This window comes from Cebus imitator, unplaced genomic scaffold, assembly GCF_001604975.1.
Source record: "Cebus imitator isolate Cc_AM_T3 unplaced genomic scaffold, Cebus_imitator-1.0 Scaffold881, whole genome shotgun sequence".
Taxonomy (NCBI): domain Eukaryota; kingdom Metazoa; phylum Chordata; class Mammalia; order Primates; family Cebidae; genus Cebus; species Cebus imitator.
In genome coordinates this window covers 195,961-223,380 of record NW_016108196.1, presented here as the reverse complement: position 1 = coordinate 223,380, position 27,420 = coordinate 195,961, and the positions used below count along the sequence as shown (strand labels likewise).

The 27,420-nt window shown below is 43.7% G+C and overlaps 1 protein-coding gene across 1 annotated transcript in view; it reads right to left on the bottom strand.

Annotated features, from left to right (window-relative positions):
• Positions 1-27,420, bottom strand: part of LOC108298073 (Down syndrome cell adhesion molecule-like) — a 210,908-nt gene that overhangs the window by 14,479 nt on the left and 169,009 nt on the right. The window contains exon 13 of the mRNA XM_017520774.2: positions 18,810-18,880. Coding sequence (XP_017376263.2) covers positions 18,810-18,880 — 71 coding nt within the window. The remainder of the gene's footprint in view (positions 1-18,809; positions 18,881-27,420) is intronic.

Genomic DNA, 27,420 nt, shown 5'->3' with positions numbered 1-27,420 from the left:
CTTATTTTTTCTTAGCTGATACTTCTGCAATATATTGTGTGGAAAAATTATCTCATTTTGTTTTATAATAAAACTAAACAATTACTATTTCTATGTAATGCAACTCTATTCACATTTTGATGCATTTAAGTCTATTTATCTAAAGTGAAGTGTTTTGCCCCACATAGCTGTGATTGTGTCCTGTACAATTTGGTGTCTGAGTTTTTCTTTTTCATTTAATATGCTATTATAATTATATTCCCATCTCTACTTCATAGTCTTTAAATATCATATTCTGTCATATTGATGTTTTATTTTTATTTAACTTTTTAAATTGTTGGGATATTGTTGTTTCTGGATTTATTTACTACCACAAATGCTATGTAAAACACCTTCACAATGTAGTTTCTCTGTTTCTGAGTTTATTGATTGAACTCAAGCCCCAGAAGTAGATGACTATCATATTTAAAGTCTATGTTTCAATTGGCTGTTAATGAGATAGAAATTTTGATTATTATTCTTCCAGATGTGCAATATAATAAGTTAAGGACCTATATTTATCACAAGAAACAAACAAGAGCACTCTCCTCTATTTTTCTTAATATTCCAATTTTGAAATGAAATATATTGAGTAGAGTTATGTGTTATTCCACGGTAGTAGTGTTTTTACATCTTTTGTTTTTTTTCAGGTTGCTAATATGAACTATAGTTATCATGCAGAATAAGTTGTTGCACCTGAGGAAGAAGTGAGATGTGTTTCTTATAAAAGGAACATATACTTTAAGTTTCATAGTTTGCAGGCCCCCAAACCATAAGGTTTAAATACAGACTTAAAAGGTAGTGGGGGAGGATGGGAGCAGCTGCCAGTGGTTGTGAGCTTTCTCTGTAGGGTGATGAAAATGTTTATGATTAGGGTGATGGTTGCACATCTCTGTAAACATATGAAATACCACTGAATCATATACTTAAAATAGGGAATGCTGTGGCATGTTAACTATATCTCAATAAAGCTGTTTTTTAAAGAGATTGTGTGCTAAATCATCTCTGGGTTGTCTTTCTATTTCTATTACAACAATAGTTGCCACCCCATCTTGTTGACTTCCATCACCAATCAACGCCTACCACTTTTGCAGGTCACTGTCACCACTGCCACCACCAATGCCATGCCCTCAGATTCCCCACACAGCCAAAGCCACCACCATCACCACCACATTCATCACCACCAGCTTCATCTCTGCCAACAACTCTGTGAACACCACCACCACCGATAGCATCTCTACCACTGACATCACCAACATTACCACCACCAGTATCAGCATTACTGCCATAACAATTACCTAATGTTAGAAGCACCTCCATTACTTCTTCCAACTTTACCTCCACATTTATCATGAACTTCACCAACAAACCACACTTCAACCTCCACTACTTCCATCATCATCCTTGATGTTACCAATACCATAACTTTCAATAAAAACATGCTTCACTTCATCAGTATCCCAACACCAACATCACTTTCTCCACAACCACCCATCACTCAATCACTGTCCCAACACCAACATCACTACCTCCACAACCACCCATCACTCAATCACTGTCCCAACACCAACATCACTGCCTCCAAAACCATTCATGTCCCCATCATTCTCCCAACACCAACATCACTATCACCACAAGAATCAATCACTCTATCGCTCTCCCAACACCAACATCACTGTCACCAAAACCATCCATCACTCCATCACTATCCCAACACCAACATCACTGTCACCAAAACCATCCATCACTCCAACACTATCCCAACACCAACATCCCTGTCACCACAACCATCCATCACTCACTTCATCACTATTCCAACACCAACATCCCTATCACCACAACGATTAATCACTCTATTACTGTCCCAACACCAACATTGCCATCACCACAACCATCCACCTCCCCATCACTCTCCCAACACCAACATCCCTGTCACCAAAACCACCCATCACTCCAACACTATCCCAACACCAACATCCCTGTCACCACAACCATCCATCACTCCAACACTATCCCAACAACATCACTGTCACCAAAACCACCCATCACTCCAACACTATCCCAACACCAACATCCCTGTCACCACAACCATCCATCACTCCAACACTATCCCAACACCAACATCACTGTCACCAAAACCATCCATCACTCCAACACTATCCCAACACCAACATCACTGTCACCAAAACCATCCATCACTCCAACACTATCCCAACACCAACATCCCTGTCACCAAAACCACCCATCACTCCAACACTATCCCAACACCAACATCCCTGTCACCACAGTCATCCGTCACTCCAACACTATCCCAACACCCACATCACTATCACCACCATCATCCTTCATTCCTTCACTCTCCCAACACCAACATCACTGTCACCACAACCATCCATCACTCCACCACTCTCCGAACACCAACATGAATGCCACCACAATTACCACTACGATCTCTACCACCATAGTCACCTCTACCACCTCCATTTCCACTTACTGAACACTTGTTTTTCCATTGTAAATGATGCTTTATGTATATTATTGCATTTTCTTTCCCACAAAATATCCTACACAGTATAAATATGCTTTTTTACAGATAAAGAAAAAAAAGATCAAACACATTAAAACAACTTTCTCAAGGCAAGTACAGAGTAGGAATTCTCCGAAGTTGTGTTTGGTATTAACCACTCATAAAGCCTCAGGTAACTTTTCACCCATTTGCAAAGTTTGTTCGTTTTGTAAAGTTATAGTATACGCAGCATTTCTAATCAGAGGAAAACTTAATAGATCACATGAAGAGAAAATTGCATATTTTTATGCATAAAAGCAAGCAAAAATTCTTACTCTATCAGAGAAAGTTTAAGTTGCTTTATTAATTTGTAGATAGACAAGTCAGAATAAAATTTAGAAATGTATTTAAAGAAATCCTGTGGATGTATTTTCAAGCAACCTCTGAAAATAATCCATAAATGCAGGAATTTTGTATATTAAATGCAGGCAATTTTAGGGCCTGTGGTTCATGTTTTCGAAAATGACCCTAGCGGCTCACTCTGAATTATGGACAAGTCAGTAAGAGTGGAAGGTGACATGACTATCACCACAACCATCCATCCATGTGCTTAGTGGAGACACTTTCATCCATTTGTCTGGCAGTGAGCTTCATACTCCCAAAGCAAGTTAGTGCATGAGAACCTTTACTGGCAAATAATTTTGAATGATGCTTTAGACATTTTTGCTTGGAGAAGTGTCTACTTGGAACAAAGGGAGATGGTTTTCTGGGGCACAGAGAACACATCTTCATAGGGAAAAGATCTTTAGAACACTGTATTAAGGTTGTTAATTAGCACTATAGAACAATTGATAAATGGGTGGAATAATGATTCACTTTCATGAAGCTCAGTGAATGAGGTTAATAGTGAGATAAGAAGAAAAGAAAAAGAATAAATCAGGTAGGGATCTGGAAACATATTTTGAATCTGAGTTGCATAATATTGGAGAAGACACATTTCCTAGGAAACCACTTTGACCATGCCTCTTTGATCTCTCTCTCCCAGTCTCAGTAGCACCGGTTGAAGCCCTCTTGTGAGAGCTGATCTCTGCCTCATCTTTCAAGACTAATGCCTCCTGGGTGTTGCTTGCTCACTTGGGTTCCTCTCTGACTGCCTGAAAGAGAGTGGAGATCCCCAGTCTCTTACATATTCCCACCTTATAAAAGCTGTTGTCAAAAAATTTTGTTTTCTTCTTTCAACTAACACCTCCTCTACCCCTTCTCTGCAAGCCAGCTCAGCTTCTAGCTCACCAGGGGTCTTCCCAAGATCACTCCCACCAAGAAGCCCTCTCCCTCCCTGGTCTCCACTGGCATTGACTGATCACTTCCACCTCCTCTGGCAGCCGTCATTCTCAATGAAACATGTGGTTTCAAAGAATGTCATTTCAGGCTCTAGGATGCAAGGAACCCTACAGAATGGAATCTCATTTACTCTTTTCCCCTGTCTAAATAATAACAATGTGGATGTTCTCAGGAGATGTTCTTGCAGATGGAGAAGAGAATGGTTTTGAACACACATGAGGTGCAAGGAAAGAGGTGTATAAAAATGATCGCAGGTGCGGGTTGATAATCTAACTGCATTACAAATCCAGGACTGAGGGCAAGGGTATGAAGTCAGATGAAATTCCTCGACTGCAGACACATGGTTTAGCTGTTGAAGAGAGGCCTGGCTTACCCACTGCAGAAGAGGAGAACTCAGCAGTCCAGTGTGACAGCCGGCAAGTATGGATTCAAGCTGAGAATTGGCTTTTGTGCCAGGACTTAGCCTGCTGGCCTACACAGAAGGATGACAGGTTGAGGCAGGATTTGGAAGTGTCCAGCTTCATTGCCCAGGCCCCACCAGGGAAGAAAATAGCTTCTGAAGAGCCAATTTATTTGGACATTGTCATTCATTTATTTCCTTCTTAAAAGAAGGATTCCAGAAAGAGAATTTGCTCACTTACTCAGCCCGCTGGTGGGTTGCATGTTTCTATAATGATGGACCTGCAGATTTACAGCAAATCTCATCTGGCAAACAGTCATCTCAGGATAAATTAAAGCAGTCCTTTGAAAAGTAAATATGTGGAAAAACAATACCACCATCACCTAAGGCCTCCCTTCTACTCTTACTTAAGAACTCAATAAAATGGGGCCCTTTCCACAGGGGAAAATGTGGAAATTTGGAAATGTGTTAAAATTAAAGAAATCCTTCAACTCAACAACAAAGACAATCCAATCTAAAAGCTAACGAAGAACTTTAATACACACTTCACCAGCAAGCACTTGAAAGATGCTTAACATCATTAGTCATTATTAAAACCATAAAGAGATACCCCTTAACTCACACTAGAATAGTTATACTGAAAAAAAAAAAAAACAAGAGTTGCAAAGATGTGTGGAAACTTGAACTATTAAACACTACTTGTGACAATATGAAATGGTGCAGCATATGTGTCAAATAATTTGGAAAAAAAAAAAAGAAATCCTTGAGAACGTATTTACAAACAACAGACTGCTTTCCTAAGTGAGTGCTTTCTGTTCGCCTCTCCTCAAATCCCTCTGCATGCAGTGCAATTCTAAGAGAAGGTCATGCCTTTCATTGTCAGGTTTCTCACGCAGAGACTGTTTTTCCCATGTTGAACTTCACTCTCCCATTCGTTTGCCTTTGGATCCAGTAATGATCCTGATTTCTTCTCATTTCTTTCATTGATCTGCCATCTGTGGAATGCTCTCTCCCCTTTCCAGCTCTGGCTGGTTTTTTTCTCCTGCAGTCCTCCTAAACAGCCTCCTTTCATCCTCCCAGATGCCCCTTCTCCAGCTTCCAAATCCCTCCCAACCCCCACTTCCTTTAAGAAACCTTCTCTTTTGATCTCCATGACAACAGTCACACCGTGTCAATGTATTTGCACGGTGTGCAAGTGACTGTATTTTACATGTCCTTCCCAATCAGTCTGCTGCAAGCCGCCTGTGGCAGATTCCTCGTCCTTTAAAGAGACAGTAAAACAGCAGATGTGCAAATGCTCACAGCGCCTTCCTGGATGTGAATGATTAGAAGAGGCATCCCTCATGCAGAGGACCACCAGCCATGTTCTGCTTCCCCCTTCCCCCCTCCCTTCTCATTGAAAGGAAATGGCCTTTGTTGGATGTGCAGAATTCACCTGTTGACCGGCGTCAGCTAAAAGGCTCACTGCAGAATTCTATGTTTGAAGAACGCTGCCTTTCTCAGGCATGTTGAATAATTTAGTTGGAAAATGAATTGAACATTTTCTTTTTAGATTCCTCCAAATCCACTTAAAATGTAATCTGTCCTCATTTCCCTCATGTGACAAGTTGGGTGGACACTCTTTTTCATCTTTATGTATTTCCTGCAGCCCCCCTTGCCTGCTTTCCAACATAAGAAGTAGCCACTCCATAGGCTTGCTTAGTGAACGGGCGCATCACACTGAACAAACCTTAACTGGGAGGGACACTTATGAGTGAACCACTGTTTGGAATACTGTGTGATGCTTGCAATGCTGAAGGTTTGCCCAGGGTACTATGGAGGGGCAAACAGGGGGCAGAAGCATTTCCAGAGAAGGGCACACTTCGTCTGAGTTAAAGGGTGACTGGACATTGCCTTAGAGGATGCCATGCTGTCGGCAAAGCAATTGGCATTCACAGCTGTCCCCAGGTGCAAGAACAGAAGACACCCAGGGATGAAGAGTGGCTCCGAGTGACCCTGGGATGAGGCATCCCTGCTGATCATGGGGTGGGAGACAGTCCATGCACAGATGAAGCCAGGGACATACCAAAGGGACAGAACCCTCGGAGCCGGTAGGTAGTGGCATGGTTCCACCAGCAACATCCACATTACCTGGAAATCTGTTAGAGCTGCACGAACTGGGGACCCACTCAGACCTCCTGAATCAGGAATAAACCCTGGTGATGGAGCCTGGTGAGCTGTGTTTTAAAAAGGCCCTCCAGGGGACACTGGTGTTCCCTCAAGTCTGAGAATCACTGTTGTTACCACTAAAGAGTCACCCAGTGATTTAGATTTGGCTTTGGTGGGAGAGACTATTTAGCTAAAACACAGCACCTATGCATTTCCCCAATAGCCCATTTTCCTGGTTCTTTGCAGAACAAGAGGGAATAAATGTACATAAAACTGTTAGACTTTCTGGGCCTTGGGAGTAATTTGAAGATCTACCTTACCCAGCACTAAAGGGATTCTGCTTTACAATAGGCGTGTAGGTGGTCTGAGATGGCTGGCTATTTTGATGCATGGACAATGGATTTTGAGGGAGCTATGTCAGGGAGAGAGATTTTGTATTTTATTGCCTCAAATAATCTCCTCTGCTCCCCTCCTCTACCCTCCCCTCCCCTCCCTTCTCCTCTCTCTCCCTCCTTCCTTCCCTCCCTCCCTCCTTTCCTTCCTTCTTTCCTCTCCTTCCTTCCTTTTTCCTTCCTTCCTTCTTTCCTTCCTCCTTCCTTCTTTCCTCTCCTTCCTTCCTTCTTCTCCTCTCCTTCCTTCTTTCCTTCCTTCCTCTCCTTCCTTCCTTCTTCTCCTCTCCTTCCTTCTTTCCTTCCTTCCTCTCCTTCCTTCCTTCTTCTCTCCTTCCTTCCTGTCCTTCCTCCCTTCCTCCCTCCCTCCCTCTCTTTCTTCCTCCTTTCCTTCCTCCCTTCCCTTTCCTCCCTTCCTTCCTTCCTTCCTCCCTCCCTCCCTCCTTCCTTCCCTTCCTTCCTTCTTTCCTTCTTTCTTTCCTTCCTTCCTTCCTTCCTTCCTTCCTTCCTTCCTTCCTTCCTTCCTTGCTTCCTTTGCTTTCTTTCTTTCTTTCTTTCTTTTCACAGGGTCTCACTGTCACCCAGGTTGGAGTGCAGTGGTGGGATCATGGCTCACTGCAGCCTCCACCTCCCCAGGCTCAAATAATCCTTCCACCTCAGCCTCTGTTCTGAGTACCTGGGACCACAGGCACACCATCATACCGAGGTAATTTTTGTATTTTTTGTAGAGATGGGGTTTTGCCACATTGCCCAGGCTGGTTTCCAACTCCTGAGTGTAAATAATCTGCCCAACTCATCCTCTGTAAGTGCTGGGATTACAGGTGTGAGCCACTGCTTCTGGTCTCAAATGGTATTTCCATTCATATATCTCTCCTTAGAATTGCATTGTATTAAATACAGTACCTGCACCCTAGGTCTCATAACAGGGAGACACATGGTCCCCAAAGTCATTATCCCCCAAAGAGGAGCTAGGAAAGGATGAGGTGTCCACATTTCATGAAGTAGAAAAGGGACATATGACATGCTAACGAGACAGTGCTTAGAACAAAGGGGCTATGCAATTCTGGTTTGAGAAATAAATGATAAATGACAGATTATTTGAAATAGGTGCTGTCTTGAGAGCCAAGAATGTTGACTCGTAGACTGTCATTCCCACATTCTAGTCAGGCTTGGCAGCTGAGGAGGAAATGGTGGCCAAGGGTATGTGTGAACTCTGCCTGGAGACATAAATGCACAATTCTAGAAATAGGCTGATAATTTTATGATATGAAATTGAGGTTAACTACTGCAAGGCAAAACTCTGTTTATTCCATTTCTGTAGTGTAGGATAGCTTCCACTTTATTCATCCAGCCAACAAACACCTGCGAAATAGCCACACTTTCTGGGACACTCCGCTTTTGAATTCTGTTGTTCTTTATACAACACACCACCTGCTCACCACAGTTCGCACTTCCTACCAGCCACAGGACCAAACAAGGGAGTTAGGGCTTTGTTTCCTATGGATCGGCGGGCTCTGAGGGCTGGCCTCTGGGAATGCCCCCACTAGCTTCCACTTTGGACAATGAGGACTTAGAGGGTATGCTCTGATGCCAAAGAGGGCGTATGATAGTCTGTGAGCCTAAGGCTGGACCCCAACTATTTTCTGGTGGCTGAGTGATCCCAAAGGGCTCCGTCCCACCACACACACCTGGAAGACTCAACCCGGAGTAGCCCCAGTGGAGGCCCTGTGATGGCAGTGTGGCCAGGGAGGGCAGGGCACAGAGATAAGGGAGGGAGGGGCACCCCAACTGCAATCTGATAAACAAGCAGGATTTCAAAGGCATGGCATGGGGCCATGGACAATGCTCAGAAGTAGTTTTGCGGAGCGGGAGAAGACAATGTCTCATTCTGGACACTTTGTCAGACGGCGCCAGCGGAGGATGACCCAACATCCCTGGGTAAACAGGTCAGTCCAGCAGGGATGGAGCTGAGTGACATGAAGGCAACTCCACATCTACCTCATACCCTATCAAGCCACCAGGTCTGCATGCTCTGGAGGCATCCTGGATATCTTGATGAGAAGAGAGGAAAGGAGAGTGAAATAGAATCTTCCTCAGGACCAAACAGGCCATTTCCACTGGGGAAGGCAGGGTGTGGGAAGAGGGAGGCTGGGGTGTGAAGCCAAGCCAGGAGTCACCCTGGTTAGTGCTCTGACATGCACCCCAGGGCAGCCTCTGTCTAACTTGTAGGTCTTCAAACTGGAATGGCCTCCATTTCCCTCCCACTCTTTCGTGTTTGTTAATAATATAAGTTCAAAAATAACTAAGAGAACCCTTAAGTGATGTAGGAGGAGAGGGTAAGTGTGGAGACAAACTGAATCCTGGAATCCACAGGGATGAGGCTGAGAGCAGGTAGCTGGTGAGAGTGACCCTGGGCTGGAAGGGACATACAGATGGGAATGACACTGCCAGGAGGCAGGTGGAAGATGTGACAGTCAAACCGAGGCGGCCCACGGTGGACGGGGGAGAGAGAGGCTGGTAAAGGAGTGAGCAGCATCAATCACATGCAGGGCTGTTGCAGCCTTTGCCATTTGCACTAAGTATCTGTCCAGAAGAACCAAAGGAGACCCAGGTCTCAGAAGGAGCCTGCTCACTGAAAGGCGAGCTTTCATTTTACAACTGGAAGGAATTCCCGAGTGCTTCAGATCCATGCCAAAAGAACCAATGAACCGGAAGCCATCTGTGAGTGGAACACGCTGTAAAGATACCTGAAAATGTGGAAGCGTCTTTGGAACTGGGTAATGGGCCGAGGCTGGAAGAGTGTTGAGGGCTTGGAAGAAGACAGGAAGATGAGGGAAAGTTTGGAACTTCCCAGAGACTTGTTAAATTCTGATGATCACATGGTGATAGTGATAAGGGCAATGAAGTCCAGGCTGAGGCTTTCTAAGATGAGATGAGGAACCTGTTGGGAACTAGGGCAAAGGTCACTTTGGTTATGCATTAGCAAAGATCTGGCCCCAAAGAGCTGCAGATCTTCGAACTTGATAGTGATGATTTAGCGTATCTGGCGGGAGGGACTAGCCTTGTCTCAGATGAGACTTTTTCAGTTGACTGTGGCTCCCTCTCAAGAGATCGATCATCTCAATCCAGGAAATAAGGGTTCACAAACTGCTCCCTGCTCCAGATCTGCTGGTTACTTGTTTTTATGTAGCTCTTAGCTAAGAATGGTTTGTTGTTTTCTTTTTTCTTTCTTTCTTTCTTTTCTTTCTTTCTTTACTTCTTCTTTCTGTCTTCCCCTCCCTCCTTCCCTCCCTCCCTTCCTTCCCTTCTTTTCTTCCCTTTTCTTCCCCTTTTCCCTTTCCTTTCCTTACAGAGTCTCACCTTGTCATCCAGGCTGGAGTGCAGTGGTGCCATCTCAGCTCACTGCAGCCTCCACCTCCTGGGCTCAAGTGATCCTCCCACTTCAGCCTCCTGAGCAGCTGGGACCACAGGCATACACCACCATATCCATCTATTTTTTTTTTGGTAGAGATTAGATCTCATTATGTTGCCCAGGCTGGTCTTAAACTTGTGGGCTCAAGCAATCCTCCCAACTTGGCCTTTCAAAGTGCTAGGATTATAGATGTGAGCCACCATGCCTAGCCTCTTATCTATTTTTGGGTAATGAGAGGCTTTAGCCTTGACTAAAGGGAATTTTAGACATCAACATGCATGAATAGGTATTTGGGGAGAGAATATTGAAAGACTGAAAAAGTTGTCTACTCCAGGCATGGTGGCCCATGCCTGTAATCACAGCACTTTAGGAGGCCGAGGCAGAAGGACTGCTGTAGGCCAGGAATTTGAGACCAGCCTGGGCGACATAGTGAGACCCTATTGTTGCAAAAAATAAAAAAGTTAACTGGGCATGGTGGTGTGCACTTGCAGTCCCAGCTACTCAGGAGGCTGAGGTAGGAGGATCACTTGAGACTGAAAGGTCAAGACTGCAGTGAGCCGAGATGGTGCCACTACACTCCATTTGGTTTGGGGGGTAGAATGAGACCCTGTCTGAAAACAAAAACAAAACAAAACAAAAAAGCAAAAGAAAAAAGAAAAAGAAACAGTTGTCCAATATGTCCCATGTTCCCTGTTAGGAATGTCCTAGAAGCATTCAGACCAAGGGCCCCTGTGAACACTGGCTTATGTTGGGGAGAAGCACTCCACACATTCAGTTGCAGTGCGTGCCACAGATTCCACATGGGCCCACGGGAGCAACGCAGCCACTCCGTGAATCACACTCTCCTTCCCCGGGAAGCCTTGCTTCTTAACATCACTAAGGATTTGCCACCTAAACTCTTCTGTTATTTACAGAAAAACAAACCTTATTTCCAACTTTGTTACCGACAGGGAAGACATGGAGGTAAAATGGTTTTATTTCTTATACATCTATAATTATTCAAAGCACAAAGTACTTTTATCTTCTGTCTCAAATTTTTCAAAAGAATAAGAAGAGTTGATGATATGAATTGAAAGAATTTAAAATAGCTCTCAAAGTTCTTAATACGATGAATAGTTTGGCTTTAAAAATGTTATGGGTTATTTTGAAATAGAGTTAGTTACATCTTAATGTATGAACTTAAATGTATTTGAACTAGTGAAATATGTTTGAAGGCACACATTGTTTTTTCTGTCTTGCTTTATGTTACCTTGAAAATAGTCTGGAAGTTAGATATCTGTGCTGGGGTAGCTAATTCATGCTCCCCTGGCTGGGGTTCTTCCTACGATAAGCAACTTCATCTGACTGAGTTATAAACAATAAAACTAATGTCATATTTCTTCCTTGCCTTAGGAAAGGGGACCATGACATAGCTGATACCATTTGATGATGTCTATGTAATTCTTTTCTTTCTTTTTTTTTGAGATGGAGTCTCCCTCTGTAGCCCAGGCTGGAGTACAGTAGTGCGATCTTGGCTCACTGCAACTTCTGCCTCCTGGGTTCAAGTGATTCATCTGCCTTAGCCTCCCTGAGTAGGTAGGACTATAGGCGCGCACCACCGTGCCTGACTAATTTTTTTGTATTTTTAGTAGAGACGAGGTTTCACCATGTTGGACAGGCTGATCTCAAACTCTTGATCTCAGGTGATCCACCCACCGTGGCCTCCCTAAGTGCTGAGATGAGCCACCATGCCTGGCCTGTATGCAATTCTTGATTGGATATATGTTTTCCTTTGATTTTTCATTCTAACGTCTGTGCTCTGTTTACTAACTTATCTGCCTCATTTGATTTTTCTGAAAAGATGGGCCCTGTCATCAGTGAGATGGCTTAAGGCTGGTTGTATGAGGAAATTCAGCACATTAAATAGTGTATAGCCACCTAGGTACTCCCCATACGGATGCCATCCATCTCATTCATAACGTTCAATGCCATATTCACTTTAGCTTGATTTTCCGATTTGTTCTCCATGAAAAGCAGAGTTAGGATTATATGAGAACCAATAAAACCGTCTTAAGATGATCTCCTGAATACTTTTATTGTTACTACCTATCCATCTATTTTTAAAAATTAATTCATTTTTTGAGATGAGTCTCGCTCTGTCACCCAGGCTGGACTGCAGTTGTACAATCTTGGCTCATTGCAGACTCTCAAGCAATTCTCCTGCCTCAGCCTCCTGAATAGCTGGGACTACAGGCACGGACCATCATGCCTGACTAATTTTTATAGTTTTTAATAGAGATGGGGTTTTCCCTTGTTGGCCAGGCTGGTCGTGAACTCCTGATCTCAAGTGACCTGCCCCCTTCGGCTTCCCAATGTTCTGGGATTACAGGCATGAACCACTGTGCCTGACCCTATACATCTAGTATTAGGTTATTTGAAATAAATTTTTATTATTTTGTTGGGCAAATTGCACAATATTTACATTTATTGGGAGATATTTTTCATGAGAAATGGCAGTGCTGTCCAGAGCCATTGGTGGGGTGGGGGGAATCAGCATCTAGGGTAGGGATTGAAATTGGGGTTGTTATTCCGGGGACCACCTTATGGATTCCAGAGTGGGCCCATATCCATTATCCTCTATGGCTATCAGGTCAGTGCTGTGAGGTGAGGCGGGAGGAGAATGCATCATTAAAATGCACTGCTACTTTCTTGGTTATGACATAATGAATAAAACCCTCAACTCAGAACTAGAGAAAAGGGTTCAAGTTCCAATAATGACAAGTCGAGGGACTGGCTTAAGGTCATTTTTGTTAGGTGTAGAGATGGGGATAGTATCTAATTTTCTGAAATTTAATCCAGTACTTTTTATACTGTATTCTAGTTATACATAATTTAGTCGTTGGAAATGGATTTAATTTATGCTAATGCTAATTTACATATAATGTGAGGAAATAATATCAACTTATAGTTTTACATGTACTCTTCAGTTTCCACTGTGAATATAACATGTGTGTACATATATGTTACTGTAACACTTTATAGGGAATATTATGCATAGTGTGCTTATTAGACAATTTAAGTCTTTTTAAATGTAATTCTGACCATATGCAATTTTTGACCTAGTGTCCCAACTTCAGGACCTGGTCCAATTGTAAAATGTAATGTTGATGTGCTAAAAAAAAAAAAAGGCCTAAAGGTGGATATGAGTAGATGTGCAAAATGCCCCTTTAGTTGCAACTTTATTTGCATTTCTGACAACATGCTCTGTAAATCAAGGCAAAATACAATTCTTGCCTTCTAACGTGTTGCATTAGAGTTTATTTCAAGGCAACGTTTTTGAATTTCAATTGATATAGGAAAAAAGGGCAACTACTTGCTACCGAAGTTACTCTAAGGTTAAGTTTACAATTGGGAAAGAAAAAGATAGTAGGTAAGAATGTAAATTTCATATATCTCCTCTAATTTTTATGGGGTTGGGTGTAATTTGTAACATGACTCTGGAAGGAATAGTAAGGGGAATTAATATTTATTGAGCATTATTATGCATGAACTACAATCTTGGCACTTCATAGTCATTAACTTGTTGACTGCTCAGAAACCCAGAAGGCAGAACCAGATAGCCTGGGCAGATGTCCTTAATCTCTTAGTCACCAGCCTTCAGAACTTCGCCAAGTTCCTTTGTCTTCAGGATCTCCCTCTGCACAAAACTGGGTGTTCGCAGCTCACAGATCAAATGAGATAATGCATGTAAAAGTTTAGCATAGGGCCTGGCAGGGAGCAAACACTTACAAGGACAGCTGTCCCAGGAACCCCTGGCCAAGAAATCCTAGTGCTAGAAGGTACCGCTAGGCTGCTTTTTCCAAGGTGCCGTGCTACTTCCTAGAGGTAGAGGGATTTAAGTACAGAAGGCAAGTGCAGCCTGCAGTTTGTTAAACTGTTACTATGGAGGTCACTGGACATACGGCACTTTTGTTTTTAGATGACAGACTGAGCCATTTTCCTGTTGTAAGAGCTCAACTCTGAAACTTAATAGGTTGTAATGATGGCTCAATTAGGTGGAATTACTGGGGATAGCAGAGATGTGATATTCTAGTTAAAAAAATACTCTTCAGGTTACTGAAATTTAATTAAGTCTCTAAATATTCAACTTTAATATTTTACAGAAATCATACCTCTCTTTCTTAATTCTAAATGAGAATTTTGCTCATCCTAAGTAAAATTTTCAGCCAGACGGTACGATACTGAGGGCCAAGAAAGTGGTAAAATCATTGTCAGGATTTTTATTGCAAGTCATCGCTTTGATAATTGTTCTCAGCACAGGAATATTTAAGCAACTGACAATTTCAAATTTTGGGGACAGCTTGTGGGTCTGCAAAGATTTCTCGTTTAATGCAAAAATAAAACAACAACACAAATTTTACATCAATAGGAAAAAGTCTCTGTCTTATATTGCATTCTCTGGATAAATGTTTTGAGATGTATATAGAAATTAAATATTCTAAATAAAGTACGTTTTATTTTATGAGCGACCATGGCAAACACACACACACATACACACGCGTGCACACACGCATACACACACATGCAAGCATAAACCCAGTAGCTGGCAATCAAATTGTCCTTAATTTGCATAAAAGGAGGGTCTCCTGATTAGGAGAGAAGGTGACAGGCACTGCTAAAAGAGACACTTTAGGAGGTACATTAAAAATTGGAATTTTCTGAAAAACCAAAGAATTCCTTAGTTGTACAATTTTCAGGTACTTTATCAAATACGTTATCAATTATCTATAGCTTTAAATATTCTTTTGAATTTTGAATCAGAAACAAAACATGCCCTAAATGAAATTGTGTTTGCTTACACAGACCCTTTTGTTTTTTCAAGAGTGTCAAATGAAACTTTACTGCCATTTGCTTTTGTTTTATTCAGAACCACTTACATTGTCTGTTGAATTTCTGTCAAGGCATCAGTTAGCGCTTTAATGACCATTTGTAAAAGTATTTAAGAGCCTTTCCAGGCCTTCATCTTGCATAATATAGACATCAAAAATGCTCCTGGTTCTTGAACCTCTTTCTTTGGACTTACGTTTGGGATGTGAAGATGTGAAGATGTTCACTTTCCATGAAACTTATAAATTGGACTACTGCTGCCCGTTACTTTTCAATAAACTAGGTTGAAAATCACTACAGTAGAAACTCATGAAAAGTGCTCGGTCTGTCTGGCGTGCCGAGCGTGGGTCACATCTTTGGGTGCCACCATTGCGCAGGCTGGGACATTTCATTGTATCAGAGTTAGACCTGGGCTCAGCATGTTTGCTGTCTGGAGATCCTAACGGCTGGGGTGCCTTCTCCGTGGCAGTCTCTGAAACACGTAATGCTTCACAGGCAATCGTGATATGGAATACTTGTCCTCTAGGCCTCCTCATTCCCAACTCACATATACACTCACCTCTCCTTCACTCACCCGTTCATTCATTCATGGAACACATGCCAGCCAGGGGGGATCCGAGCTGTGTAAGCCTGTCTCCCTGCCGCCAAGGAGCTCCCAGAACAGTGGAGGGGATGCACATGAAACAGACTGCAGAAGCCACGGGGTAGGAACCTCCCTGAGCTATCACCAAGAGCAACGGGTAACACAGAGGGTGAAACTGTAATTGCGCTTTGGAGATTCCCATCTTCATGGGGGCAGTCATGCATGACCTGGGCCTCAAATGAGCAGGACTGGACAGGAGAGGTGGGCATGTTACAAACCATGTAAACAACGATAGGAAGGATGATGATACTTGTGGACTGCTGCATGGGCAAGTATCCTGGAGAAGGTGGGGCAAGGCAGGGGCCTGAACCCGGGTGCTGCAGCTGCTGTGGGTGGCTGCATTCACTAGGTCCTGAGCAACCTTTGCTGGACATGAACGATTTTTAAAATTGGAAGCCCTTCTTTGGTGAAAGAAATAACAAAAATAAAAAGAGTGCCGGGTGCTGTGGCTCACGCCTGCAATCCCAGCACTTTGGAAGGTGGGTGGATCACTTGAGGTTAGGAGTTCGAGACCAGCCTGGCCAACATGGTGAAACACCCATCTCTACTAAAAATACAAAAAACTTAGCTGGGCGTGGTGGCACATGCCTGTAATCCCAGCTACTTGGGAGACTGAGGCAGGAGAACTGCTTAAACCCAGGAGATGGAGGTTGCAGTGAGTGAAGATCATGCCACTGTACTCCAGCCTGGGCGACGGAGGGAGACTGTCTCCCAAAATAAATAAATAAGCAAATAAAATAAAATAGAAAGGGAAAGTTGCTGATTTTGATCAATAGAGGGTGTTGTTACAGAAGCAGGCTGGTTCAACGATAATTAAATAAACATAATATCTATCTCCAGAGTTAGAGAAAGAGCACCAAAGCACCCCTCATCTTTAAAAGGCTGAGAGTCAAAATGGCTATTTTCCCACCAAAACCCCAGAGCTATTTTCTCCTTGACCCTGTGTCTCTCTGCTGAATGCATCCTCTACTTCTGATCAGCATCCCTGACCATGAATGAGCATTCGCCTCAGGCTACCCACGACTGCATATGTCCACCCTGGCTGACAGATGCAGGGCTGCCTCTTGAGGGCTAATGCTATTTCTCCTTCTTTCCTTCTCCTTACACAAAACATATATTCTGAATTTTATGCCATAAATAAAGGCATGTTATAGGTAACATATTGTCCTTTACACACACTTTAGATTTCGTCTAATAGCGTCCAATGCAATTGAATCAGTGATGTGCTTTAAGAGCTCATTACATAAACAGGCCAACGTGAAATGATAAACCAGTGACAGGGCAGCCCCTACCTCATTAGTCAGTTAGATCACCGGCAAGTCCGCCTGCTGACAGGCCACGCCACAAAGGCCTGCTGCAGAGATAGATCGCACTCCTCTGTGAACAATATATGACTGTCGATTCACAATCTAATGAAAGCCAGGCTTCCTTTTAGTAGTCCCACAACACATTCGTCCTTAGGCCCTAAAAAGAAATTTAACTGCAATGCACTGACTTTTGTGGCTGCTTTCTACAGGGAGAGAAAGGATACAATGCCTTTTAAAGCCTCAGAAGTTTCCATTTTTAGTTATAAGAGCTAGATCCTCTTTGGACAGACACCTCTCTCATGCAGGACCCAAAAGACCCAAAAAGCTTTTGAGGCCACAGTAATACCTGGTCTTTTTCAGGGTGAAATGCAAGAGACTGTGTAAAGCTAGTGGGTGAAACTTCACAGTCTTCCATTCAAGACAGAGTGACTCAGCATTCCATCTGTAGAATGGCGGGAATGCGTGTGGGGTTATGGCTTGCTGAGTGTCTTTATTCCACAATGTGTGTGATGCTCGCAGGTGGTGGATGTGCTCACAAAGACCAATGACACCGCCTTCCACACTCCTCGGCCTGCACTGTCTGTGCAGCTAAACAGTCATATCACGCTGCCCGCTGGAAACAACTCATTGGCTGCGGTTCAGAAAAGCTGACACAAAGGGGCTCGCTGTATTAACGCGTGTAATGCCAAAGGAGGTAACCACCCCGACAATAAAAATCCATTTTTGTTACAGAGGCTGCTCATTTTACGAAAGCATTTATACTAGAATGAAAACAAACAACAAACAAGCAAACAAAAAGACCTAGTTGTGGTTGCTGGTTTCCCTCTTCTCCAAGTGACACCAGGAAAAAAAGAATGGGGAAAGAGAGAAGACAAAAAATTACATGCAATGAGAAATTCAGAGCTGGGGTAGTTATTGCAATCTTATGCAACTTTTGATTCGATAATAACATTCTGGATGAAATGGAATTTGTCCTAACACAGGCATCTCCAAGAGCACATTTGGGAGGATGACTAACGCCAGGGCTCACTAGGTCAGGGCCATGCTACTGACTTGAAGGTCATGGGACGGGGTGGTTGGTGAGGAGCTTGCGCCAGAATCAACGCTGCCTTCTTCCTTGAGAAAGTTTGCTCTGGAAACCATGGCAACTGAATGAAACAATGCGCTCTGTGACGCAGTCATTTACAGTGTGGTTCAAGCTTGCTTTCTATCCCAGCCACTGACAACCAACACGAAAGTAACCAGCAGCCAGTCTGCCGCCATGGGCCACACCTGGGGTAGCACTGGCCTGGGAGTCAGTTGATTCAACAGCTCACTTTTCTGGCAAGGAAATTAAGGAGCTTTCTTGAGAACACATCTAGTTAGTGGGACAGAGAGGACATGGACCTATTTCTGCCACCTCAGAGGACTGTCTGCCACCTCATGCTTTGCTATGAAAAAAAAAAAAAAGCAGTTTGAAAACATTTTTGCTAGGATGAAATGAGAGCATGCGGTCAGGGACATCAGTTCCACTATTTCTGTAGAGACTACTCTTAGGACTTTGATCAAGAGTCAAGGAAAAAAAAAGACAACCACTTTATCTCTCTGAGATACAGAATTTGCTGTAAAAGTATTCCAAATGTGGATACAAATACTACATTTTAAGAAAAGGACTTTCAACTTAATTTTGAAAAAAGTTTCGTAAAATTTGAGTTTTGGTGTCATAACACTGAGCATGAGTGAAGGGCTCACCCCATGGGAAAAGCACCCCATGGGAATACAAGTGTTTGCTGGGTTTACCTTCCATGTGACCCTGATGCTCTGAGATGATATAGGCTCCAGGTGAACTTCCTGAGGTGGACCGTCAGGAGCTGTAAGGACCAAAAACCCACAGGCAGGTTAGAGATGTGCTCTGGAGCAGACTGAAACCTACACAGCCAAAGGCGGTCCCTGAAGACATCCCATCCCCACATTTGGCACAGAGAAAGAAATTTTTTTTTTTTTTTTTGAAATGGAATCTTGCTCTGTTGCCAGGCTGGAGTGCAGTGGTGCGATCTCAGCTCACTGCTGCCTCTACCTCCTGGGTTCAAGTGATTCTTCTGCCTCAGCTTCCCGAACAGCTGGGACTATAGGGGCGCACACCATGTCCAGCTAATTTTTGTGATTTTAGTAGAGACGGGGTTTCACCATGTTGGCCAGGATGGTGTCGATCTCTTGACCTCGTGATCCACCCACCTTGGCCTCCTAAAGTGCTGAGATTACAGGTGTGAGCCACCGTGCCCACACAGGGAAAAGTTTTTACTGGTCATGGGAAATTTCAATTTTATAGAGTCACTGTGTATAACTCTTGGCTGGTATTTATTTGCTCCTTGGAAAAATGAATCCTGGGGACCTATCATTGTATTCCTTCTCACCATGTCTTTGACACCTTTGTGAATGAATCCCAATTTTGAACAAATTAAGGGGTACAACAGAAAGTTGCAAAACAAAATTTCCCTTGTAAAACACTGTCTATGGTGTGCGTTGAAGGTCCTTCCCTTTCCTCTGGAAGATTTGCTTAGTGATGTGGTATCGGGGTTTATCACTTGCTTAGAATGACTTGGGACAAAAATAATTAAGATTCTTCTGCCTTTGGGTGTCTTTCATGGCTTTAGCTCTTCACACATTCCAATTAAAAACCCTTGTGAACCAGGGGCTCTAGCCACAGAAGGCTGAAGCAATGTTGAAAAGAAAAATCAAATGTGCAGTTTAACCTATTTCTGCGGAATGTATAATAAGTCAGGGGGTCACTGAGAGACGATTCCAAGTACATCCCAGTGAGAGCTGATGAGCGTGTGTTGGAAATGTGTTGCAGACTAGGTGCATGGTGTAGAACTAAGAGATGTAAAACGTTTTGCCACCCAAGAGTTCAGAGTATAATCAGCTATCAGATACACACACTGAAGGAAGCTTGCAACGCAAGGCAGCAGGTAAGCAAGTGTCTTCTGAGAAGCAGGGGCAAAGAGTGACACAGGGGTCAGAGGGAAAGAGTCCATTAGATTAAAAAATGTTTTTGGATTGACAATTTTGAGATCACAGTAGAACTACAGAAAGCCAGTTCTGTGGACATTTGCAAAAGCCTGCATGCCACACATGCAATAAGAAAACAGAAGTAGTGAAAATGAACTCATTTTGGGGAGTTTGGAAGTAATAGGAAGAGTAAAGATACCTTAAAGAAAAAGGGTAGACTGGGGAAGGGCATGACCCAGGGGAAGCTGGCTTCCTTTTTTATAGAGGAAGAGGAAGTTCTGAGTAGAACCGTGATGTAGTTGCTAAGTTGATGGATATTTAAGGTTTTTCTGTCCAAGTTCACATTCTGGTTCTGTCACTTGTTAGCTGTGTGTTTTTTTGTGTGTGTGTGTGTGTTTCTTGTCTGTGACTCCATTTCTCTTTATCTATATAATGGGACAATAGAATATGTATCATAGGGTTGTTATGAAAACAATGTGCTCCGTAAATAGAAGAAATTACAAGCATAATATAATTACCATTAAGTGTTTTTAAAATGGGGGAAGCAAATGGGAGAAATTTAACAACAACAACAAAAGGTAAACTTGAAGGAACAATGCATATCCTGGCAGAAACTGAAGAGGGCAGAAGATATAGGCTGCAGAGTGAGTGGGGCACAGAAAGGAACAAATGCCTCTGGGATGGGAGGAGGGCGGAGTGAGGCTTATTGGTTGACGGAAGCCAGGTGAGGGCAGACACAGGTAAATTTACTGACTGAAAGAAGCAGGTTGAAACCTGATTGTTGGTTTTCTCGACATTATGACAATAAGCCAAGCAGGAAATCAGAATGGGAACTTGAAGGAGAGAGTTATGGGCTTTAGCAACAAAACAACGGCTTGGAAAACAGCTATGGTCTATAGGAAACGGAATGCCCTGTGTCTGGTAGCACTAAGGCACTCTATCAAGGTGCCCCCACCCTGGGGGTCAGTGCTCTAAGATGCAGGGATTGCTACTGCAAGAGAATAATGGAACTCCACAGCTCCTCCCACGCACTGAGGATGAAGCAGGAAGCTGATTCCGCAGATCCGGGGCTGGTGGGACTAGGAGAGAATGAAGCTATAAGAATGCCAAGAGGCCAGGAGTGGTGGCTAATTTCTGTAATTCCATTACTTTGGGAGGCTGAGATGGGTGGATCATGAGATCAGGAGTTCAAGACCAGCCTGGCCAACATAGTGAAACCCCATCTATTAAAAATACAAAAAATTAGCTGGGTGTGGTGGCAGGCGCCTTTAATCTCAGCTACTTGGGAGGCTGAGGCAGGAGAATCACCTGAACCCAGGAGACTGAGGTTGCAGTGAATGGAGATTGTGCCGTTGCACTCCAGCCTGGGCAACAGTGCGAGAATCCATCTAAAAAAAAAATGCCAAGAAACGAAGCTGATTCTCCAGATTATATAGTTCATTACCTTGCGGTTTAGAAATATGAGTTTGAAGGGAAATGAGTATATTGCAGCCTCAATTTTCCTGATAAGATATATTCATAATTAAAACAAAGGTGTTAAAAGACAGGAACTGTGGAAAGAGAGGAGGTGGGAGTTAGGTTCCCTGCACTCCTCATTCACACACTTGCTGATGCTGTCCCTGACATCTGTTCCAAATGGCCCCTGTCCTCTGCTTTCTCCACTATTGCCCTCTTGGGGATCTCTGAGTCCTTCACTCTGATGCCCTACTCCTACCCCACCTCTATGCCTGGTGACAGTTTCTATTTAGTTCCTAAACATTAATTCTGTTCTCTATTGTACTCTTTAAAAGGGACATGGCCCCACTGTGCACTTCACACTGTTCACCTGCCCTAGTAATGTTCTGCTCCCAGACGGCACCTTGCCAACCTCCTCATGCTTTTGTTCTGCATATCCCCCATGTGTCCTGTGTCCCAGCCATGTCCCCAACACACTGGACCCCTGGGCAGATCAGAGCCTTTGCCCTGGTGCTTTCTTCTCCCTCCACCAGGGTTTCCTGCCCGTGCCTGTGGGCCTCCCGCTGCAGTTTATCCCTGCCTGGGTCTGGGGACCTGTCCCTGTAGTGTGTGCATACTTTTGCATGTCTGTCTTTGTATGTCTCTGGTCACCCAGCATACTCTACATGGCCTCAGGACCTGAGCCCAGAGTGAGTCCTTGCTTTGAAGGGGTAAAGCAATTTGTAGATGCTGAAATGCTGAGCGTACATCCCTTCCTCAGCAGGTCCGGGGACAGCTGGAAGTCTGGAGTGCTGCCGCCTCTCAGATCTATTCCAAAAGTGCAAAGGCTCTGTGAGAACTGAAGTTAATGTCCGGAACAGGGGCTGAGGGAGAGGCTGGCATCCAGCTAATGGTGATAATTATTGCTAAGCCTCTGTGCCCAATTTCTTGCTCACGGCATCAAGCTCTTAGGCAGGAAACTTTGAAAATCAAACTCAATACAAACTCATGGGTTGGATTTCCCTCACACACTGATAATTCTGTGCTCATTGAAAAGCACATGGTTTTCTGTAAATATCCTTCTTGAAAAATGATTTTTGAGTCTGACATCTATACTGATGCTGGGTTACTTTAATTTAGTTACACTTAACTAAAGTTAACAAGAAGCCAGTTTGTTAGGAATTGGAGGCAATGTCAGGGACACTGCCCCATCCTCAATCCTTTCGGCTGCCTGGGGTGTGGCCTTTGGTGTGGTCCTCTCCGGAAGATGGCAGGCAAGAGTTGCAGCCTTGATTTTCCAGTTGAGATATATTCATAATTAAAGGTGCTAGCACAGTGCTTACAAGAATGTCCTCAATTCTGTCAGAAAGCATAAATTCTATAATGTAATTGTGATTTGGGAATAACTTGCTTTTTCAATCTGGTATGGTATTTTATTTTATTTTATTTTTCTTGAGACAGGGTCTCACTCTGTCACCCATCACCCAGGCTGGAGTGCAGTGGCACAATCTCACTGACTGCAACCTCTACTACCTGGGTTCAAGCGATTCTCCTGCTTCAATCTCCCAAGTAGCTGGGATTACAGGCATGTGCCACCATGCCTGGCTGATTTTTTTGTATTTTTAATAGAGATGGGGTTTCACCATGTTGCTCAGGCTAGTCTCAAACTCCTGGCCTCAAGTGATCCGCCCCACTCAGGCTCCCAAAGTGCTGGGATTACAGGTGTGAGCCACCACACCAGGCCCAGGTCTGGCATTTTATGAAGGTCTCCACTGAAAAGAAGAGGGGGCACAGTTCTTGTCTCTGGGACAGACTTGACCATTTTTAAGCATGTAACAGCTTTAATACTTAGCCTGCCAATGCTGCAGTGATTTGTCAGTAATGTATTTATTGTTCTGCCTGTTCCCTGAAGTGAAAATATTTGGACCTCTCCTCTTAAAAAAAGTGGTGAAAAAAGTCCAGACAAACCAAAAAAAATCTAACTTATACACATACATTAGGGCTGTGCACAGTATCATTGGGAAGGTTTTTTGTTTGCTTGTGTTTTACAAAGGACACGGAATTTTCTACTACATTACTAAAACATTACTTTCAAAAGTTATAAATTATAAAAAATTTGCTTTAAGAATTTTATTGTTGTCTGTATAACTCCTGAGCTGTAATTTTTTTCATAGGTTCTCATCTCATTGCCAGTGACGTCAATAAAATTACAATACAAAGCAGATTGAGTTCCCAATGCAAAACGTATGAAGGATAAATCATTGGGTATATCCATTTATTTAACTAAATTTGAAAACTGTGTTGACATTGGACATTTAAGAATTTACTTACATGGTTTCAAATGTAATATACAGAGAAAGCAGAATTGGCTTCCTTACCCTGCACCCCCAACCCTGCATATTTAGCTTATTTCCTGGGGAAGGAGAAGGCTAGAGGTAAAAGAGTAACAATGAAAGTTATTTTCCAAGGCTGGGCACAGTGGCTTACACCTGTAATCCCAGCACTTTGGGAGGTCAAGGCAGGCAGATCACCTGAGGTCAGGAGTTTGAGACCAGCCTGGCTAACATGGTAAAACCTGGTCTCTACTTAAAATATAAAAATTAGCTGGGTATGGTGGTGCATGCCCATAATTCCAACTACTGGGGAGGCTGAGACAGGAGAATTGCTTGAACCCAGGAGGCAGAGGTCACAGTGAGCTGAGATCGCACCACTGCACTCCAGCCTGGGCAACAGAGCAAGACTCCATCTCAAAAAAATGAATATATAAATAAAAAATACATAAATAAAAGTGATTTTCCAAAATAAACTCTGCATTTCTACAGAAGTCAAAACTGTTCAAACTGCAAATCTGTAATAAGAAAAGACTATCTTTATAATTTCTATTACATTTACGAAGGTAAAAAGCAGGGGAATTAATTCTGTTTGGCTGAAAACAGAGGAATGACAGGCACCTCCTGATTGTAAAATGCATGGGTCTCTGCTTTGCTTCTCTGTACTGGTCCTTCCTGGTTGCACTGGCTCTGCCTCTGTCCCTCCTCAGCTGGACAGCCTCCTACTGCCCAGCAGCTCCTGTGTCCCCCTGAGAGCTGGGACTCCAGCCTCGGCGCTCCATTCTGCTCTTAAAATTCTCTCCTTCCTGTTTCAATGTCTTGGCTTCAACCAGTGTCTTGGGGCCTCATCATGAATTGATTTGGGCTCAACTGCCCCCGTGGGAACAACTCCCACGTTTTTGCCTCTGGTTCTGATAGGGAGATTTGCCTTCTGTGAGGCACATCCTACACTAGGCAAAGACTGGGATACAAAAGTTAAAAAAAAAACAAACAAAAAAAATTTTTTTTTTTTTTAAAGTGAGGAGCAGTTGCGTAATTCTGCAAACACACATTTGTCTTCTACAGGAGTTGTGTGGGTAAGAGGCATGCTCTGTGTTGGACAAAGGAAACCAAGACAGTGTTTAGTAAAAATCAAAATACAATAAAGAATAGCTGTTGCCCAGATGGGGAAAGGCTGAAGTCATGTACTATTTATTAAATAAATGGCCCATTTATTTAACCTGCTTATTGAATTAGTTAGCACGAAACACCATGCTAAACACCATTCTAGGTGCCTGGGATACAGCAGTGAGGGAGCAGAGCAGGCAATCCCACCTCCCCTGGTGAAAACAGACCATAAGGAAAATGAATCAACAACTTATACAGTACCCTGGGTGGTGACATATATGATTGTTAGAGTGGTGAGGGAGGGAGAGGACCCCCTGGAGTGAGCAGTGGGTTGAATTTTAACACGGTGGTCAGGATCAGATTCTTGGAGGATAATATTTAAAAGTGGTAAGGGAAGAGAGGAAGAACATTTCAGAACATTCCAGAACTATTCCAGAACATTTCAGAATAGCAGACAGACTATACAGTGTGTATGAGAGACAGCAAGAAGGCTAATAACTTTTGTCACGTTTACTTTCCAAAGTTTCTTCAAACCCAGGATGGAGGAGAATGACAAAAATCTGCAGAAGCCGCTCACTGAGGGCCTGTGTGGGTGTGGGGCATGCCCAGCTCTTCTTGCTAAGCGCACGCTGTGCATTCGGCTCTTACTGAAGAACACATTGATGCCACCCTCTGCCCTAATAGCAGTGTTCTCCCTGTGTTTGTCTCACACGCTCCTGGCTTTTATTCCTTCTGTCATCATTCCATCCTCTCATCTGTTGTCCCACCTCAGCACATAGAAAACTTTTCTCCCACATCACAGCTGCTGCCCCGAATGGGAGGACAGATGAGGCAAGGACTTAACTCAGTGCCAGATTCACTGGAAACCCAGCGACTCTGCATCGTGACCCTCCATAATCCACACCTTCCGTTCTCTGATGGTCTGTGAAATTCAGTGGTGTTTCAACGAGTGAGCACCCACTAATGGAAGCTACACGTTCTGTGCACAGATTTACAGTGAAAATAACGAAGGGAGTTGCCACTCCGAACCCGGTCACAAGGCACTAAGTGACTCACGACCTGCAGGGGGCGGCTGCTAATGGGGAAGCTGGTCTGCCACAAGGGCCAGCTGTGAATGTCACGTGTCACGTGGCTGATTCGTGTCAAAGAGACACACTTCGAGTCCATTAACAGCGGATCTCGTTAACTCCGACTGTGTCTCCACTTAGTCTCTTGACTGCTCCTCTGTTGCAGGGGCTGCTGGTGCTATGGCTGGTTGGGGGCAGCTGGGAAGCCTGTGCTGAACGGTGTGGTCTCTGAGGTCAAGTGTATTCAAGCGGTATGATAATGCTTTGTGCACTTTCACATGCAAATAAACTCAGCATCTTGGGATTGGAGCAATGTGATTTCCCAACATTAGGTAGGGACACTATGTCAATGGCAGCAGTTCCTTCCTCACTAACCTTTGTAGTGGATACAGCAGAAATCTAAAACTCAAATTCCCATGGTGGCCAGGCTTCATCAGAGATCCATAAACTTTTCTGTAAAGACTCAGGCAGTACAAATTTTGAGTTTTATGCACCCACATTATTCTTTCTTAAAAAAAAAAAGATACATAGGCTGGGCTTGGTGGCTCATGCCTATAATCCCAGCACTTTGGGAGACCGAGCTGGGCAGATCACCTGAGGTCAGGAGTCACAGACCAGCCTGACCAACATGGACTTCATAAAGAAGACAAAGACGTAATAAAGAAAAGTAGAGAAAGGTGAAAGGATAGGACAGGAAGGCCGACGGGAAAGAAGATGGGGGAAGAACACAGCCCCCATCACAGCTCCAGTGACCAACCGTGAAATGGCTGCCTCTGGAGCTGGAGATGCCCTCCCTCATCCTGATGGAATAGGGCACCTCCCAGGCCGTAAACCGCAGCCCACAACAGACCAGGCCTGTGGATGTGAGTTCTGCTTAGTGTTGTGCCAAGCTTCTAAATTCAGTGTTAATTTTTAAAATCTGGAAATTTCAGCTCAAAATCTAAATTTTGAGTTACTCTTGAGTTCCTGCTTGGCAGCAATGAGCCGGAGTGAAGCATGGAGAGCCTGACTGTGCACCCTCAGTGAGCCACAGTTCCCATCCTCCATTCATTGAAGGGTCAGCAAACTACAGTTGGCGAGCCAAATTTCACCTACAGAGCCTGAACTAAGCATAGTTTGTTTTGTTTTTGAGATGGCGTTTCACTCTTGTTGTCCAGGCTGAAGTGCCATTGCACAATCTCGGCTCACTGCAACCTCCACCTCCAGGGTTCAAGCCATTCTCCTGCCTCAGCCTCTTGAGTAGCTGGAATTACAGGCATGCGCCACCACACCTGGCTAATTTTCTATTTTTAGTAGAGACAGTGTTTAGCCTTGTTAAACAGGCTGGTCTTGAACTCCTGACCTCAAATGATCCCCCTGCCTCAGCCTCCCAAAGTTCTGGGATTGTAGGCGTGAGCCGCTGTGCCTGGCACAGAAGTTTATTTCTTACAGAAATTTATTTCTAGAGTCTGAGAATTTCAAGAT